Source organism: Stegostoma tigrinum, chromosome 14, assembly GCF_030684315.1.
Source record: "Stegostoma tigrinum isolate sSteTig4 chromosome 14, sSteTig4.hap1, whole genome shotgun sequence".
In the NCBI taxonomy this organism is placed as follows: Eukaryota; Metazoa; Chordata; class Chondrichthyes; order Orectolobiformes; family Stegostomatidae; genus Stegostoma; species Stegostoma tigrinum.
In genome coordinates, this window is record NC_081367.1 from 65425954 (window position 1) to 65443341 (window position 17388).

Consider the following 17388-nt stretch of genomic DNA (forward strand, 5'->3'; position numbering starts at 1 on the left):
TTTTATTTAGCTGGTGTATTTTAGTCAAAATTAAGAAGCTTTTTATTCCCATGTGTGGACATACCTGTATGATATCCACTAGACAAGTTCCAAATCGACACCTTTGATCAAGAAAACTACATTTCTGGTTAGCACCAGACATTGATCAGTTCACACTTGTTGCACAAAACTCTGAATTTTGCTCACATGTCCCGGAGTTAATCTTATTTTTACACATTCGCTAGTTTGTTTCTGTTCTAGTTCCCTGCGCATATGTTACTGCTGATACAGTGTCCCCGGGAAACAGTTGCTGTGTGTTGTGGAAGCTGTGTGGGTGGGACTGAACTGCTCACCACAATGCTCTTACTCAGATAAATAGCAGCTCAAGAAGTGCTGGGGTAGAAGCAGTGCTGTAATCCAGTCCAAGCAAGAGATTAGATGACAGCCAGTAGCTGTCCAACATATAGTATCGATTCACTTGGAGACTTTCTAAAACGTGAGTGTTGACTTTTGTGCTGTGTTGAAAGTGCCGTGATGCTAAGTAGGCAGCTCTTTTGAATTCTAAAACCTTAACGTTAAACATAGATTGATGGTTAATATATTTTCCTTGCTGCTGTCACATATTTCAGAATCAATTAATTGTATAAGATTGAACTGGAACCATCTTAACTGTGTTAACTTTTTGTAAGATTTATCCAATTTTCTCCTGTCCTCTCCTAATGGCCCTGAAAATTTTGCTGTTTCAAATATATACCAAGTCTCTTTTGATCTTTGCTAATGTATATGTTTCTGCCACCTTCTGAGGCAATGCCTTTTAGATCATAACAAAACACCACCCAAAAAAAATCTCCTCAGCCCTCCTTTGGCTCATTTGCTAATTATTTTTCAATCTGCAACTCCCATTTCCCACTATGAGAAACAGTTTATTACATCAGGGGCCAAATGTACATTTCAGTGTTTCCTAAACTCAATATTTCTCAACATTCTGGAACGTCATAGAATGTTCTGTTCTCAATTTTGTCTAGATGTTGAAACCACAATATGAGTAATAGATGATGTATTGTCAGGTATGTTGTCATTATTTATTATCCATCTGCATTGCGTTAGTTGTTAACATAATTCTGTTGAGGATAAACTTCCTTTCAAATAGCTTTGTGTGTTGCTTAATATTGTCCCAGGTTTAACATCAGCTATCCTTGAGGTTGGATCGCGTTGTTGATGCTTTAAATTCAGAGATCTGATCAACAGACCAAAAGTGGCAGTGAGAAGAGCTGAAAGGAATAGGAGGTTATCTACATGAGGTTGGATCAGGAGATCCGTGGCTACATGATGCCAAACTTGGTTCCTTAGGAACCTGTTGACCGTTTGCCGAAGGGAAGGCTGAGTGGGTTATGGAGTGGCATAATCCCAGGTCCTGGTAGAAACAAGTATTAAGAATGTTCATAAGCTGCCGAATCCGCGGCCTCTACCTGGCAGGACCAGGAAGCATGGGAGCACCACTGTCTCCAAGTCAACACATTTGGAATTATATCTCCGTTCCTTCAGTGTTGCTCAAGGTCAACATCCTGGAGACTCTCCTAAACCACCATGAGTGCAGCTTCAACATGCATACTGTAGTGTTCAAGAAGATAGTTCACTAAAACCATCTCAAAGTCAAATAGGCTAACATTACCAATTATTGCAAATGCACTCGATTAGTTGAAGCAGTTTCAGGTGTTTCGAAATATATGAGCATACAGTTTCAAAACTGACTTCAAATCCTTCTAATCTTTCTGTACTCTAACCAGACGATAAGGCTCAATTAACAGGCTATCGATAAAGGTGGAGTCACAGGTAAACAGGACAATGAAGAAGGTGTTTGCTACAATTGCCATTATTGGTCAGTGCATTGAGTGCTGTACAGGACATTGATTAGGCCACTTTTGCATACAGCGTTCAATTCTAGTTTCCCTGCTATAAGTAAGATGTTGTTAAATTTAGAAGAGTGCCAAAAATATTTCACAAGGATATTGTTGGGGGTTGGAGGTTTTAGCTACAGGGAGAGGCTGAATAGGCTGGGGCTATTTTCCCTGGAGAGTCAGAGGCTGAGGGGTGACTGCATAGAGGTTTGTAAAGTCATGAGGGTCATGCATAGGTGAATGGATAGGGCAGTCCAAAACTAGAGGGCGTAGGGTTAAGGTGAGAAGGGAAAGATATAAAAGGGACCTGAGGGGCAACTTTTTCACGCAGAGCATGGTGTGTGTATGGAATGAGCTGTCAGAGGAAGTGGTGGAACCTGGTACAATTACAACATTTAAAAATTATTTGGATGGATACATGAACAGGAAGGGTTTAGAGGGATACAAGCCAAATGCTGGCAAATCAGAACTGGATTAATTTGCGATATCTAGTCAGCATGGACAAATTGGACCAAAGGGTCTGTGTCCGTGCTGTATGCTCTATGACTCTAATTGCTAACAACTCTCCTGGCTGCACCATTATATACCTGCTGGAAGAGGACCTTTAATGATCTCAAGATCACTGTAATCATTTTACAATTAATTCAGTAATTTCGACCTAGAGTCACTGCCACACTTTAGGAAACACGGCAGATGAATTTATGCATAGCAAACTCCCACAAACAGCAAAGTAAAAATAACCAAGTACTTTGTCTTAGTGGTATTGTAAATTTACGGTAGTTGGCTAAAGATTTCTTTGCAAACTCAGTGAGCTGCTTTGGTTATGATGTAATATCCATGATTTTTTGTGTACAAGCACAGGAAATTAGGAGCAAGAGAAGGCTATTTATCCCCTTGAGAAAGCTCTGAGATACAGTAAGATTATGGCTAATTCGTTTTTCAATTCATTCACTGGATGTCGGCTTCACTGACTAGGTTGGCATTCATTACTTGTTCCTAACTGCTGAGAGGTCATCTCAATGCCAACCAGATTGTTTGGGTCTGGTTGTCACACTTAGGCTAGACCAGGTGAAGATGGCAGATTTCCTTTCCCAAAGGATATTCACAAACCAGATGCTTTTTTTTGCCCCCCGGCAATGATTTTGTGATCATCAGAACATTCTTAACTCCTGACACTTTTTACTGAATTCAAATCTCACAATCTGCCGTGGTGGGATTTGAACCTGGGTCCTCTGAACAGTAGCTGAGTTTCTGGATTAATAGTCTAGCAACAATACCACTAGGCCATTTCTACCCTGATAGCCTTTTAAATCCTTGCTTAAAAAGAATCTACTCCCCTCAACCTTAAAAATATTCAAGTGTTCTGCTTCAACAACCTTTTCAGGAAGACAGTCCAAAAGACTCATGACCCTCTGAGAGAAAACAAGAAATTGCCTTATCTCTGTTTTGAACAGAGACCCTTCAGAACCTTATATGATTCAATCAAGTTACCTAACCAGTGCAAAACAATAAAAGGAAATTACTGAAGAAACTCAGTACATTTGGCATCATCAATGGTGAGAAAGTAGAGTTAACATTTCGAGTCTGGTGACCCCTCTTCAGAAGATTTGTTTTTGTCTCGTCAGTCCTACCTTTCTTTAAAGCCAACTCTTTTGCTCCAGTTGTTAGTCTGGTAATTACTCTCTGAAATGCCTCCAATGTATTTACCTCCTTCCTCAAATAAGGTGATTAATAGTATGCACTGCACTCCAGATATCATCTTTTAAACCTTTGTGATTCATGCACAAGGACACTGAAATTCCTCTGCAACTGAGAGGCTTCATAATTCCCCAGACTTAAATATTTAAAATCATCTTTTTGACCCATTATTTTCTTCTTAAAACTGATTAAATCATGTTATGGTCGCTCCTACCTAAGGGGCACAGTTAGATCATAGAATCATAGAATCCCTACAGTATGGAAACAGGCACATCACCCAGCAAGTCCACACCGACCCTCAGAGTATCCCACTCGTCCTCCTATAACCCAGCTAATCTACATATCCCTGGACACTATGGGCAATTTAGCATGGCCAATCCACCTAGCCTGCACATCTTTGGACTGTGGGAGGAAATCCACGCAGACACGGGAAGAACGTGCAAACTCCAAACAGATAGTCACCCGTGAGATTATTTACCATGAGATTATTATGCTTTTTCATGCCACAATACCAGATCTATTACAAACTGCTCCAGAATATGCTGTTCCCAGAAACTATCTTGTCAATAGTATATGAACTTTTCATCTAGCCCATCTGACTTTTCCAGTCGCAATGTAAATTCAAATCTCCTATTATTTCGTCTATTATGCTCCACTCTGCACATGGCTACTGCTAAAGGGCATGCACACCACAAGGAACTTTATGATTTCTCATTTCCATTCTAACTGTTTCCACATGTTTTCTTGTCATTCTTCCATATTATGCTGATGCCATCGTTAATTAACAGATTCACCGCTCCACTTTTTCCTAACTTCAATCATTCTTAATTCCTATGTCCTATACCCTTCAAAATTCATAGAACATAGAACAGTACAGCACAGTACATGCTCTTCGGCCCACGATGTTGTGCCGACCTATTATCCTACTAAGATCATAATACCCTGTATACCCTACATTTTACTATCCTCCATGTACCTATCCAAGAGTTGCTTAAAAGTCTCTAAAGTATCTGACTCGACTACCACTGCCGGCAGCGCATTCCACACACCCACCACTCTCTGTGTGAACGGCCTACCTCTGACATCTTCCTTATACCCTCCTCCAATCACCTTAAAATTATGCCACCTCGTAATAGTCATTTCTGCCCTGGGAAAAAGTGTCTGGCTATCCGCTCCATCTATGCCTCTCATCATCTGTAGAGCTCTGTCAAGTTACCTCTCGTTCTTCTTCGCTCTAAAGAAAAAAGTCCTAGCTCACTCGGCCTTTCCTCATAAGACTTGCACTCCATTCCAGGCAGCATCCTGGTAAATCTCCTCTGCACCCTCTCTAAAGCTTCCAACATCTTTCCTATAATGAGGCAACCAGAACTGAACACAATATTCCAAGTGTAGTCCAACCAGGGTTTTATAGAGCTGCAGCATAACCTCGCAGCTCTTAAACTCAATTCCCCTCAATTCAGATCCCTATCCCTAACATTCTTCTGTGATGTGTCTGTAATGTCTACTTACATATTTCTATTTGCAATCTCAGTTCATGTATTTTGTTTTAAATATTACATGCATTCAAATACAGAGCCTTCAATTTTATCTATCCACCCTTATGCAAATTCTAGTCTTATCTGTTGGTTGACTCATAACTTTGTACTCTTTACCCCTCTTGTCTGCACCTGCATATCATTTCCTGAATGAATACCTTGCTTGCTGGCCTTGAGTCTAAGCTTTGATTTAACACATTCTCCCAAACTTTGTCGATTGCCCCACTACTTAGCTCAGAAGCCACTCCATCCATTCGACTCTGTGGTTTGCAGGAACAACAGTCCAGCACAATTCAGGCAGCGGTCATCTTCATTTCCAGAGAACAGTAATAGAGATGTGAACATCATGCTACTTCAGAGATTGTTGAAGAATATTCAATGGCATTGTGACCAGCGTTCCCTGTGATTTTCTTCCCAGTTGCACAGGGGTCTCTGTGCGGGAAATGTCAATGCCAATGTTGGCTGTTGATGCAAATAGCCACGCATGGAACTTTAGAATTGCTACACGTGTAGCTTAGAGGGAACACTGATTGTTACATTGAATTGCAACGAGGCTTCCTGCACTTCTTAGTTCCTTTGGACTTATTGCAAAATTCCCACTTCCTGAGCCGCGCAATCAAAATGTACCCCTGATGTTAAAGATAAATCAGTTACAGGACACTGGGTAGTTGCTGCCATTTTTCTAACTGGACAAATGTTTGTTGTTGAGGACAGGGTTATGCATTCCACATTCCTCTATCAGGGCATGGTTTGGTTTTCTTTTGACCACGTCACCTTTCTCACTACTTTCTGAAAAAACAGGAAAAATGCTTCGACATCCTTTTCCTCAAACTTAACTATTTTCCTCCTGGATTTTAGATCATGAATCGGATATTCCCCTTCAGTGCTTTCCCTGCTTCTAAGTCTTCTTTTATAACTGCATCACTCTAAGCTTAAATTCTTTCTCTTTCTCTCTTCATTGAATCTCTGGATCAGGCTTTCTTATTTCCATTCCCATTCTTTTTAATTCCAGTTCCTAGTCCTTGTCTTTTTCTGCCTTTCCCAGCTTCTTCAGTTTCCCTTTATACTTAAATTACTTTGACTGTAACTCAATGGCCTCGTGACATTATCACTGGGCTGTTAATGCAGAGACCCCAGATAATGTTCAGGGGATCCGTGATCAAATCCTCCCATGCCAGATGGTGAAATTTGAGTTCAATTGAAAGTCCAGAATTAAGAGTCTAATGATAGCCATCAATTCATTGTCAATGGTTGGGAAACCCATTTTGTCCACTAATGTCCTTTAAGGGAAGGAAACTACGATCTTTACCTGATCCGGCCTACATCTGACTCCAGGAATACAGCAATGTGGTTGACTGTTTAACTACCCACTGGGCAATTAGGGAAGGGCAATAAATATTGGCCTAGCCAGTGACACCCTCATTCTGTGAATGAATAAAAGAAGCTGTCTCACCCTTTGGAGTACCTGTTCTCTCCCGTATCTATATTAATCCCAAATTGCCCTACATTTTCAGTAAGAAGCTGGGCACTTGCTTCATCGTGAAACTAGGCCATGGAATAGACCCATGAGATCTGGGGCAAACACAAAGAATGCTGATGAATTTACTGTCTAACAGAATCTGTGGAGAGAAAGAATTAAAGTTTCAAGTCTGGTATGACTCTTCCTCAGCTTTGAAGAGTCATACCTGAATTGGAACATTATATCTTTCTCTCTGCAGACGATGCCAAACCTGCTGAATTTCTCCAGCATTCTCTGCACTTAATTCAAATTTCCTGCATCTTCAGTATCCTGCTTTCATCCTTAGATCTGGGTCTGATCCACCCTGCACTAATGATGTTGAGCTTTCATGTCTGCCAGACATTTGATTTGATTTGGTTCATTATTACATGTACAGAGATATGGTTTTGTGTGCTATTGAAGCAAATCATACCTTACATAAGTACATCAAGGTGTTATGATAGAATGTAGAATATAGTGTTACAGCCACAGGTAAGATGCAGAGAAAGATCAACTCTAATATATGAGAGGTTCATTCATAAGCCTGATAACAGCAGGGAAGAAGCTGTTCTTGAATCTGTTGGTGCGTGTTTTCAAACTTTTGTGTGTTCTGCCCTACAGAAGAGGGTGGAAGTGAGTATAACCCAGGTGGGAGGTGTCTTTGATTATGTTTGCTGCTTTCCTGAGGCAGCTGGAAGCATAGATAGAGTCAATGGAAGGAAGGCTGGTTTTTGTAACAGACTGAGTTGCATTTACAACTCTCTGTCATTTCCTGTGCTCTTGGGTAGAGCTGTTGCCATACCAAGCTGTGATGCATTCAGATAGGATGCCTTCTGTGATGCATCTATAAAAATCGATAACATTTTTTTAATGGGTGCATATAAGGGCCTGTTCGGTTTGAATATTGTCTCAATTACTTCTTTTTTTAACCTCCCTCATTGTGTTGTGTCCAATGCCAGTCTTTCAATAAAAGATAATTAATTAATTCTGTGTGAGTGATCTGAAAAGTCACTATGTAAATACAGATCATCCTTTCTCACTTAACAAAGAGAAAGGTGACACACTTCAACTTAAAGGATGTCCCAAGGTATTTTAAAGCCAGAGCAGTATCTTTTAACACATAGTCACGGTTCTAATGTAGAAAATTGAGCAGTCGATTTTCAGATAGAAAGCGCTCACAAACAGAAACATGACAATGGTTAGGTAACCTGATTCAGTGTAGGGGCTTGTTCGATAAATATTGACAGGACTTCCTCCTGCTTTTTGTTTAAAGATAGAGCTGTGGAAATTTCACACATCTAAGTGAAAGGGCAATGGTTCTTTGTTGTCTCTGGACCAACACCAGCAGGCACAATGATTACAGCCTGTTTCTGCAAACTATTTCTTTATTTATCGCTCAGTCAGTTTAACACCACAACATAAAACTGGATCAGGATACAACACCATGCTGCCTGGGGCTTAGTTATTACACACTGGTGAGGAATAGTGTGCTTCAGCCACTCAGCTACCTGTGTCCTTCCTCATGGACCCTGGAGTCAGGGACCTGCTTCTGTGATGGTTGTTCCCAAGTTATCGCTTTCAACGCCTTCAATGCCTTTACCTTTATTGCTTTCCTTGATCTTCTATCACATACCCCTGCCCAGGGTCTCCATGGCTCTGCGATCATCTATCCAAGGGCCATATAGGTGGCTTGCATCTGTTTCATTGTATTCTCCTCTATCTTTAATTTAGTCATCTTGATAACCACAAAACTTGAGCAGCCCTTATCACTAGATGCCTCTTTAGTCAGCAGAGTCTGGTACTGCCCTGAACAGTAGGTTATTGTCCCTGTGAAATGGGCCACTTTTCCCATCATCCTTGGCTGTTAACCACACCAGTACAGTGTAGAAGTTAAAATGTAGCCTACAGAAATAGCAATGGGGAAGTTGGTTGAACACCACAATCCAAGGGTGAGACTTCTCAGAGAGCAGCACTTTTCCTCGGTACTGCATGAAAAGTGTAGCCTCAGTAAGGTGCTCATTCCTCTGGAGGGGACCTTGTAACCAACAACAGATTGACTCAAGAGGCCGCACATGAGCAGTAACTTGATTTTACTGGTGAATAATCAAATAATTGTTGTGTTCTCTACAGAAAGAAGATGATGACAAACGCACTCCTACGCGAGAACGTAACAATCGCAAACACTTCCTCAAATAGAACTGTCTGTCCAGAAAACCATGAGTACAAATACATGGTCTACTCCACCGTGTACAGTGTTGTATTCGTCGTTGGGCTGCTGTCAAACCTGTCAGCTCTGTTTGTGTTCTATCGCATTGCAAAGAGTAAGAATTCCAGCACCGTCTACCTGATGAACCTCGCTGTCGCTGACCTCCTGTTCGTGCTCAGCCTTCCCCTGAGGATTGTCTATTACCTGAGAAAAGGAGACTGGCCATTCAGAGATTTCCTGTGTCGGGTGTCTACCTATACTTTCTATGTCAGCATGTATTGCAGTATATTCTTCCTCACTTGCTTGAGCATATCGCGTTTTTTGGCCACGGTCCACCACATAAGGCATCAAAGAATGTTCACTTTTCGGCGGTGCATTATCGCATGTATTATAATCTGGCTCTTTGTGGGTGTGGCGACAGCTCCCTTCCTGCTATCGGAGAGCCAACCTTACCACGGCAAAATCAAGTGCTTTGAGCCCGTGTTTGTCGTGTCCTGGACTCGCATTGCTAAAATGAACTATTTTGCCCTCACTGTTGGGTTCCTAATTCCTTTTGTCATCATTCTCATCTGCTACTGTTTGATGATAAAGTACTTAATGGGGGTCAGTTGGCAGTCAAGGCGAATCAAGAGAGACATAGCCATGATTGTGCTGGTTCTGGCAGTGTTTTTAATCTGTTTCCTTCCCTACCATGTGCAAAGGACGGTGCATTTACACTACCTGGTCCATCACCACAATGACTGCGAGCTGGAAAACATTCTCCGCAAGTCGGTGGTAGCTACATTGTGCTTGGCAGTGGCCAACAGTTGCTTCGACCCTCTGCTTTATATTTTTGTGGGGCAAGGGTTTAGAACATTCGTCAGGGCATGGCTGAAGAGAAAAGAATCTAACGTCTCGTACAGCTCCTCCAGTAGCAAGCTCTTCGTTAGCGCTGCATTTATCCAACAAGGTCGTATGTTGGAATCATTCACAGAACCAATCAAGCCAAGCCAGACTCTGCTGCATGAACAAAAAGAACTACTGAGCGGAAAAAGTCAAGGAGATGATACAGTCTCAAGCAAAACAGAAACTGTTGATCACGTCCTGCAAAACAGCCCACAGTGACTTCTCAAAAGTCTCCACTCTGCTGGTTAGATGAGGAGAGTTTTTTTTGTCCTTCATGGGTTGATTGGTTAAGATTTGGTACAAAAGGAGTTCCTTAGGAAGAAAATGTGACGGAGCGGTTTGAAGGAGACAGTCGGGAAAATGGGAATTGTCTACGATTTGCCGTTTTCCCAAAACAACAGTGATTCCTGAACTTTCAAAGGATGGTGTCAAGAAGAGTGGGATGTGAGGGGTGAATTAGAACTACAAGACAAAGGGAATGTTAGGGTGTGACTTTAAAAAGAAGGAAAATGAAGTAGCTCGCTAATCATGTACTTAGAACATTTTTAAATATATATTAAAAAATTATCCAGTCCAGTGAGTGATTATTCCACTGGCGCCAAACATATTAAGATTTATTTCAAATATATAATAAAACAAATATGTTGAGAGTTCACCTTCTGACTCGAAGATTTCCGAGATGGCCCACTTCAAGTTCCTGGTGGTCGACTAATATTGACTCCACCACAGCATAGTCCCTGTCATCCAAAAACCCTCCACAGTCCTGAATTCTGCAGGGTCCTACAGAAGATTCCTCACAGAGAATGTCCCATAGAGAATACTCCAAAGAAAATACCTCACAGAGAATACCCCAAAGGAGTGTCCAACCATAGAGTGTGCCACAGAAAATGCCCAGCAGAACGTACCCCAAAGACAATGCTCCATTTAGACTGCCCCATGGAAAATACCCCACAGAGTGTGTTCCAAAAAAGGGTCTGATGTTCTTATGTTTCAGTTTTACAAGAAGATAATTAACGACATACCTTTACAATTCTTTGACAGAATTCCTTTATAGGTTTGTGGGGCCATCTCACTCTGTCTATGAGGCATAAGCAAAAAAATCTCTACACTCAGTACCTCAGTCTCTAGTGATCCTGGTAACTGCAGTCAGGGCAACAGTAGGAAGGAAAAAGGTGTGCGTAGACTGTAGAATCCAGTAAAGAACTGTTGGGGCCAAGTGACCTGTTTCTGTGTGATTTTATCTATGTAATTCCATGTGTTGCTATCTAGAAGAAGTGCTCGTAACTATTAGACATCTCCAGATATTAGGGAGATTGAACATTTTACGAATGAAAGATGAGAAGTTGTCTGAATTATGCATGAACAAGAGAGATGAGGAAGGAAAACTAGGTGCCAAAAACATTATAATAAAATGTGAGGCTGGATGAACACAGCAGGCCCAGCAGCATCTCAGCAGCACAAAAGCTGACGTTTCGGGCATAGACCCTTCATCCAAAAACATTAGTTGGGTCTATAAGCACAGAACAAACAAGCAAAATGAAAGTATGTCAGTTTGTTGCAAAATTAATATCGGCTCATCTTTCTGCCATCTCTGAACCAATTAATTTATGCATTATTAAATGCTTCAAACATAACTGGAAGAGATATTTTTTCTTTGAGACATCATTGTGTTTCTTAATCATGTTGTGACTTTGAACAAAGCTTGATGCACTTTTTAATGAGTTTTCATGTACTACAAAAGTATTTGCTTTGGAGTGAGAATTTCCACAATTGTTCCCAATTCAGTGTATATTTCTGTTCTGTATGCTTAATTAAATGACTGAGGTGTTTACCTAGCCTGGTCAGTTGTTGCTCAGTTGGTGGCATATTTTGCCTGTGAATCGGAAGGTCCTAACTCCAAGTGGAACAAAAAGTACTTGGAGCATGTAACAGAAGATGACACTCAGTCTAAAGTGCTGTCCTTTGCCTGGAGTTTCAGAGGCAATTCAGAAAATGTCATCCTAGACAATGTTTTCACCATAACCACTATCTGGCTGTTACCACATCACTCTTGTAAGAACTAAGCAATTGCTGCATTACCATTTTTTACAGCAGCAACTACATGACAAAAGCACTTCAGTATCACTGAAAAAAAAAGATATATTTTGAATCATGAAATCCCTGCAGTGCAGAAAGTGGCTGTTCAGCCCATCGAATCTGCATCCAACCTGTAACCTCACATTTCCCATGGCTAATCCACCTGGCCTATAGATCCCTGAACACAATGGGCAGTTTAGCTTGGCTAAACCACCTAACCAGCACATCTTGGAGCTGTGGGACGAAACTGTAGCACCTGGCAGAAAGCCACGCAGACACAGTGAGGATGTGCAAACTCCACACAGACAATCATCCAAGGCTGTAATTGATGGGAAGTATCTCTCAGCACTCACCTTGTCCAGCTCATTACAATTCCTGCATCCATCAGAACATGCAAGGATTCCATTTCAAGGGGGAAACAACATTTGTACTGCGCAAGAGGAGAAGGCTGTTTTGTTGGCGGGTGGATTCTGATTGCTAGAGGCATTTTTGATTGTGCCTTGAAATAGACCAAAGCAATAAAATGCTCACTCTATATGCAGCCGTTTATCTACAGCACAATGATCAACAATTTCTCCTGCAATTCCAATGTCTGCTCATTCTTGATAAATGCATAATTGTAAATTCTTTCATTTCAGTAACAAGCACATTGAAGCAACTTGCTTACCAAAAGTGCACTGGCCGTACAGAGAGAACTGTACTGATAGAGCAGAGAAAGAAATTATGAAAGTTTTCACCCAAACAATACTGGCACATTCATCAATAATTATAAGACTTTTTCCCTCCAGTTTCTAAATCTTTAGTGATTATTTGAAAGCAGTGTAATGAAAATGGCTTATGGAGACTCAGAGCTGAACTTCAACTTATGAATCTAAATTTTGGTAATGAGTTTTTGGTAACAAATTTATGTCATTGCCTGGCAAGGGACCAGTAGGTTTCTTTTTTCCTTTATGGTAGACAACGTATGAAATTCCAGACACTTTTAAGAGAATAAAGCCAGAATATTGCTCTGTTCTGAACAAACTTAGAGATAGTAAGAACGGCCAATGCTGGAGTCAGAGATAACAAGGTGTGGAGCTGGGGGAACACAGCAGGCCAAGCAGCATCAGGGGAGGAGGAAAGCTGATGTTTAGGGTTGGGACCCTTCTTCAAGAAAGACCCCTCATTTTTCTGAGGAAGGATCCTGGCCCGAAACGTCAACTTTCCTGCTCCACTGATGCTGCTTGGCCTGCTGTGTTCCGCCAGCTCCATACCGTGTTATGACAGTACAACTTGACTCTACAAAGTTAGGACAGTAATGTAATCTACAATAAAATGTCCAATTAAAATGACACTGAAATAAACACGGTTAACAGATGTATGATTGTTAATGCCCAACAAAATACATCAAATAACAAATGTAATCTAGTCAGATCACATGGGTTTCCTCAAAACTGCCCAGATGTACCCGGTGGTCACCACATCTCACTAAAACATTATAAAGGATTATAATTCTTAGCTGTTGAAGACTGAGCTTCAGGGTTCTATTAAAAGTTGCTGTATCATGGACTGCCTCAAAAATTGCTCATATTCTGGTAGCTTACTCAATCAATCTCATCCATGCGCCCTAGCGTTTGAAAATTGCAAACTACAGCATGTCCCAGGTACAATTCCAGCTTATCACAGACAGCTAAACCTACCACACCAGTACTGTCCTGACTTTTCTCTGAGATCTAATCCTGCACAGCTACACTAAGCCAATACTTTGTGTAGGTTTCCTTCACACACTCTGGCAGCTGCACTGGACTGTTCCTTGAGCCTGCAGAGTTCTCAGGGCTTTTCCTGAGTCCGAGCCTCAACACTTAGCTACATATCCTGGTTCCCCAGACTTCTTCAGATTCTTAACAACTAGGAACCTGCTAAAGCAACACTTTTTAATAATGAAACCTCATCTTCCTGCTCTGAAGCATCTGACTCACTGAGACCACAAAACTAAAAACATTCTCCCAGGACTTAGTAAGAATTTCTGAAGAAGGGTCCTGACCCGAAACTCAGCTTTCCTGTTCCTCTGATGCTGCCTGGCCTACTGTGTTCCTCCAACTCCACACTGTGTAACCTTCTCCCAGGAATGCTTTCACACTACTAACTAAAATTGGCTGCTCAGTAATCCTAGAACTGTTCTGAGCGACTCAGCATAAAACTTGCAAGAAGTGCCAGCCTTATAAGGCTACCTAATATTTTGGATCAATGTGAAAAACGCACATGAAGAGGATTTCATCACAACTTACAATTGGGGACAGGGCAGTCGGCCCATTGAACTATATTGGAAGCCCTGGCTAAATAATGCCTTCTTAACAATCTCCTTGAGCCACTGCTTAGTTTTTACTCATCACAGAGAAGCCAATGCTTAAGTACCCATTCAATCAAATTAATCAAACCTTTGGCTAGTCTAGAGGGGCTGCTGCCTTCTGGTCAAAAAGCCTGTGTTCCTCAGAGTCGCAGTCATTCATTTTCACAACCCTGTGTTTCCCCTCCTTCCCATCCTTTTGATTCAAGGTTCCTCCTCTTGAAACCAACTTCGCTGGGGGCCAGCACTATGTCCCAGTGAGACTCAGGGAAGCCAGGGCTATGTTCAGAGATAATGGGAACTGCAGATGCTGGAGAATTCCAAGATAATAAAATGTGAGGCTGGATGAACACAGCAGGCCAAGCAGCATCTCAGGAGCACAAAAGATGCTGCTTGGCCTGCTGTGTTCATCCAGCCTCACATTTTATTATATTAGCCAGGGCTATGTGTTGCTCGTCTTCAGGAACTGACTGCAATACCAACAGTGGCCACCACTCCCAGTGGCACTGCTGGGACAAGAGAACAACCAGTCAAATGGCTGATCAACAGCTCTCAGAAGTCTTATCACTTAACATTTTTTATAGGTCTAGCTGCATCATTTACGGATTAAGGATTGTGTTTCCTCTCAAAAAATTCTGTTGTATCTGTCACCAAGCTTATTCAGCAAGAAATGGGTGCAAAAGTCAAGAAGTGAAATACATTGGTATGGGAAGAATGGGTTTCAGTGTATTGGGCAATGGCACCAGTTCTAGGGTAGAAGGGAGCTGCTATGGTGGGTCAGGCATCAACTGAACCACACTGGACCAATGTCCTGATGAATTGAATAATTAGGGCTGTTTAAATGGAATAGAACAAGGCAGTGTTCTGGAGAGAGGCTACGAAAACAAAAGGATATGGCAGCATTGCAGGGCAATTACTTAGCTAATAATACCCAGAGTGGGACAGGAGGGGACAGAGCATACAAACTGAAAACAAATGGAGTCAAAGGGAGGAAAATGGTAAAAAAAAGTGAACATAATGTTTGTTTATTTAAATGCTGGTAATATTCAGAACAAAATAGATGAATTAATGACACAAAGACTGATTTTGTCTTAGCTGATATTCAATCAAAGCTGGGAACTAAATATTTGAGGAACATTTGAAATGGACTGAGCGAAATGTCAGGGTTGTGGGCGGACGTAGTGCAGCACGCACATCAGATAGAAATGCACTGAGATCAGATGATGTAGAAAGTATACGGGTGCAGGTATGAAATAACAAGAGGAAGGAGACACTGGTGGGACTAGCCTATAGGCCCCATAACAATAGCATCACTATAAGAGACAATAAATCATATAATATGGAGGGCATGCAAAAGAAAGGTTATACATTAATCGTGGGTGGCCTCAGTCTTCATGTAGATTGTTGTAAAGATCATTTCGTTTTGTTTGCTATATTTTTGATTGCAGACTGAAATGGAAAAAAAGATTGTGTCAAAACCAAATATTGTGGCCGGAATTGCTGCGCAACAAAAAAAACAAGTGATAGAAACTTATTGTTTGTACTATAAACACTGCCAAGCATGTTCTCGATGCCTTTTGGGAGAGGTGGGGACTGCGGGCTGTGGAATGCTTTATTTCCCTCACAAACTCCATTTTGATTTGATCTCTACTCTGCCCCGAACCATTTTCTTTCATATAGGCATTGCCCCATGGGGTTTTGCCTGATACTGATGCTTTGGTCACACAGATGTTTTTCCTGGTGGTGATTTATAATAAAGTTATTTGCATGGCTGGTGTTTTTTTACTGTGTCTCAAAAAAGAAAAGAAATATATATAACCAGGAGATTAGAATCTCCTCAGTTCAAGTGACTGAGTCCGAGCTGGCTGACCACAACCAATGTACTGTGTAAAAAAATATCTGCTGTTTTCTTCAAAAAGTAAGGGAAACTGTTTATAGTTGGCTGAGCATCAGCAAGAGTACAGGGTGAAATTTGGCAGCAACAAATTACTGATTAGTTTGTGCAGTTGTAACCAGTTGTAGATGCCAAAGGTCATCAGCCTGACAACAACTAGCTGATTGGCTCCTGAGCATTTGAACAGTTAGTTGGTATGAACAGCACAGCAAGAAGCTTTCAGACCTCAGTTGGGGCAGGTTATGTCTTTCTATCTCCGCAGTAAAAATACCTGAAGCCTAAAGAAAGCCAGTCATTTTCCTGCTCCTCTGATGCTACCTGGTCTGCTGTGTTCCTCCAGCTCCACACTCTCGGTGCCTAGCGTCGGCAGTCCTTATTATCTCCGAGTTAATGTAAACTGCCACTTTTGACCAAGAAATAAGAAATTCTGAAATTAGTATACAAATCATTCTGGGCATCTTGGGAAGGAGTGGAGGAAACTGAGGTAAAGAGAATGAAGAATAGGAAATCCTGGCAAGCTAAAATGAATACTTCATTTCGGTGAAAAGCACAGTTCAGACCATTATGGAAGCCAGGCGGATGCTATTGGCCTCTAGTTCCCAGTTTATTTTCCCTCTATCCATAAAAACCATTGTGTTTGGTTTGTCTGTTTCTGTCTGTTTGTGTGGAAATTGGATTTCCCAGTTAGTTAGAGTTTCAATTAATAGTCATATGTTGACAGTACATAGCTGTTTACTTATCATTAGATTTTACGTATTTGTAATCAATAGTAATTCTTGTTAAGTACAGACACATGGTTAAGTGTTTTCTGTTAATTGATTCCATCAGATAGGTAAGTCGAAGTCTTTGCGCACTTCGATTAAAACATTAGCAACCTCAGAAGTTGTGGAGTTTGAAAATTAGTACTCTCTCACAAGTGGGTTGTAGATAACCAGAAAGAAGAATTCACAGAGTCTATTCAGGACAGATTCCTAGAACAACATATTGCATATTCATCTAGTTTCAGGATATTTTGGATCTAGTAATGTAAAATGAGGCAGGTGAATGCATGACATCAGGCAAAAAGTTGCCCTCGGAAACAATGCCATAACATTCTGGAGTTTGGCTTTCAATTTGAGAGTCAGAAGTCTGGGCTGGAAATAACTGCTGAACTTTAATAAGGACAATTACAAAGGAATAAGGACAGAATTGATTGGAATGGACTGCAAAAAGATTTTGACATGAAAGATGGGTTCACAAACATTACCAGATATTTAAGAAAAAAGTTAGTGACTCTCAAGAAACACATATCCCAGTGAGGAAGGAGGATTCAAGGAAGAGCTAATCCAACCATGGTTAACCAAGGAAGTTAAGGATAGCATTCAAATTGAAAAAAAAATACAATGTTGCAAGG

General features: G+C 41.1%; 1 protein-coding gene across 2 annotated transcripts; it reads left to right on the forward strand.

Annotated features, from left to right (window-relative positions):
• The first annotated feature begins 347 nt into the window (after nt 1–347).
• Nucleotides 348–11519, forward strand: LOC125457698 (cysteinyl leukotriene receptor 1-like). Of its 2 annotated transcripts, XM_048542267.2 has the most exons (3): nt 348–475; nt 1005–1046; nt 8739–11519. In XM_048542267.2, the coding sequence occupies exon 3, from the start codon at nt 8746–8748 to the stop codon at nt 9916–9918; it is 1173 nt and encodes a 390-aa protein (XP_048398224.1). In that variant the 5' UTR covers nt 348–475; nt 1005–1046; nt 8739–8745; the 3' UTR covers nt 9919–11519. The 2 variants fall into 2 exon arrangements, with proteins under 2 accessions (XP_048398224.1, XP_048398223.1); XM_048542266.2 differs by lacking the exon at nt 1005–1046.
• Nucleotides 11520–17388: the final 5869 nt, after the last annotated feature.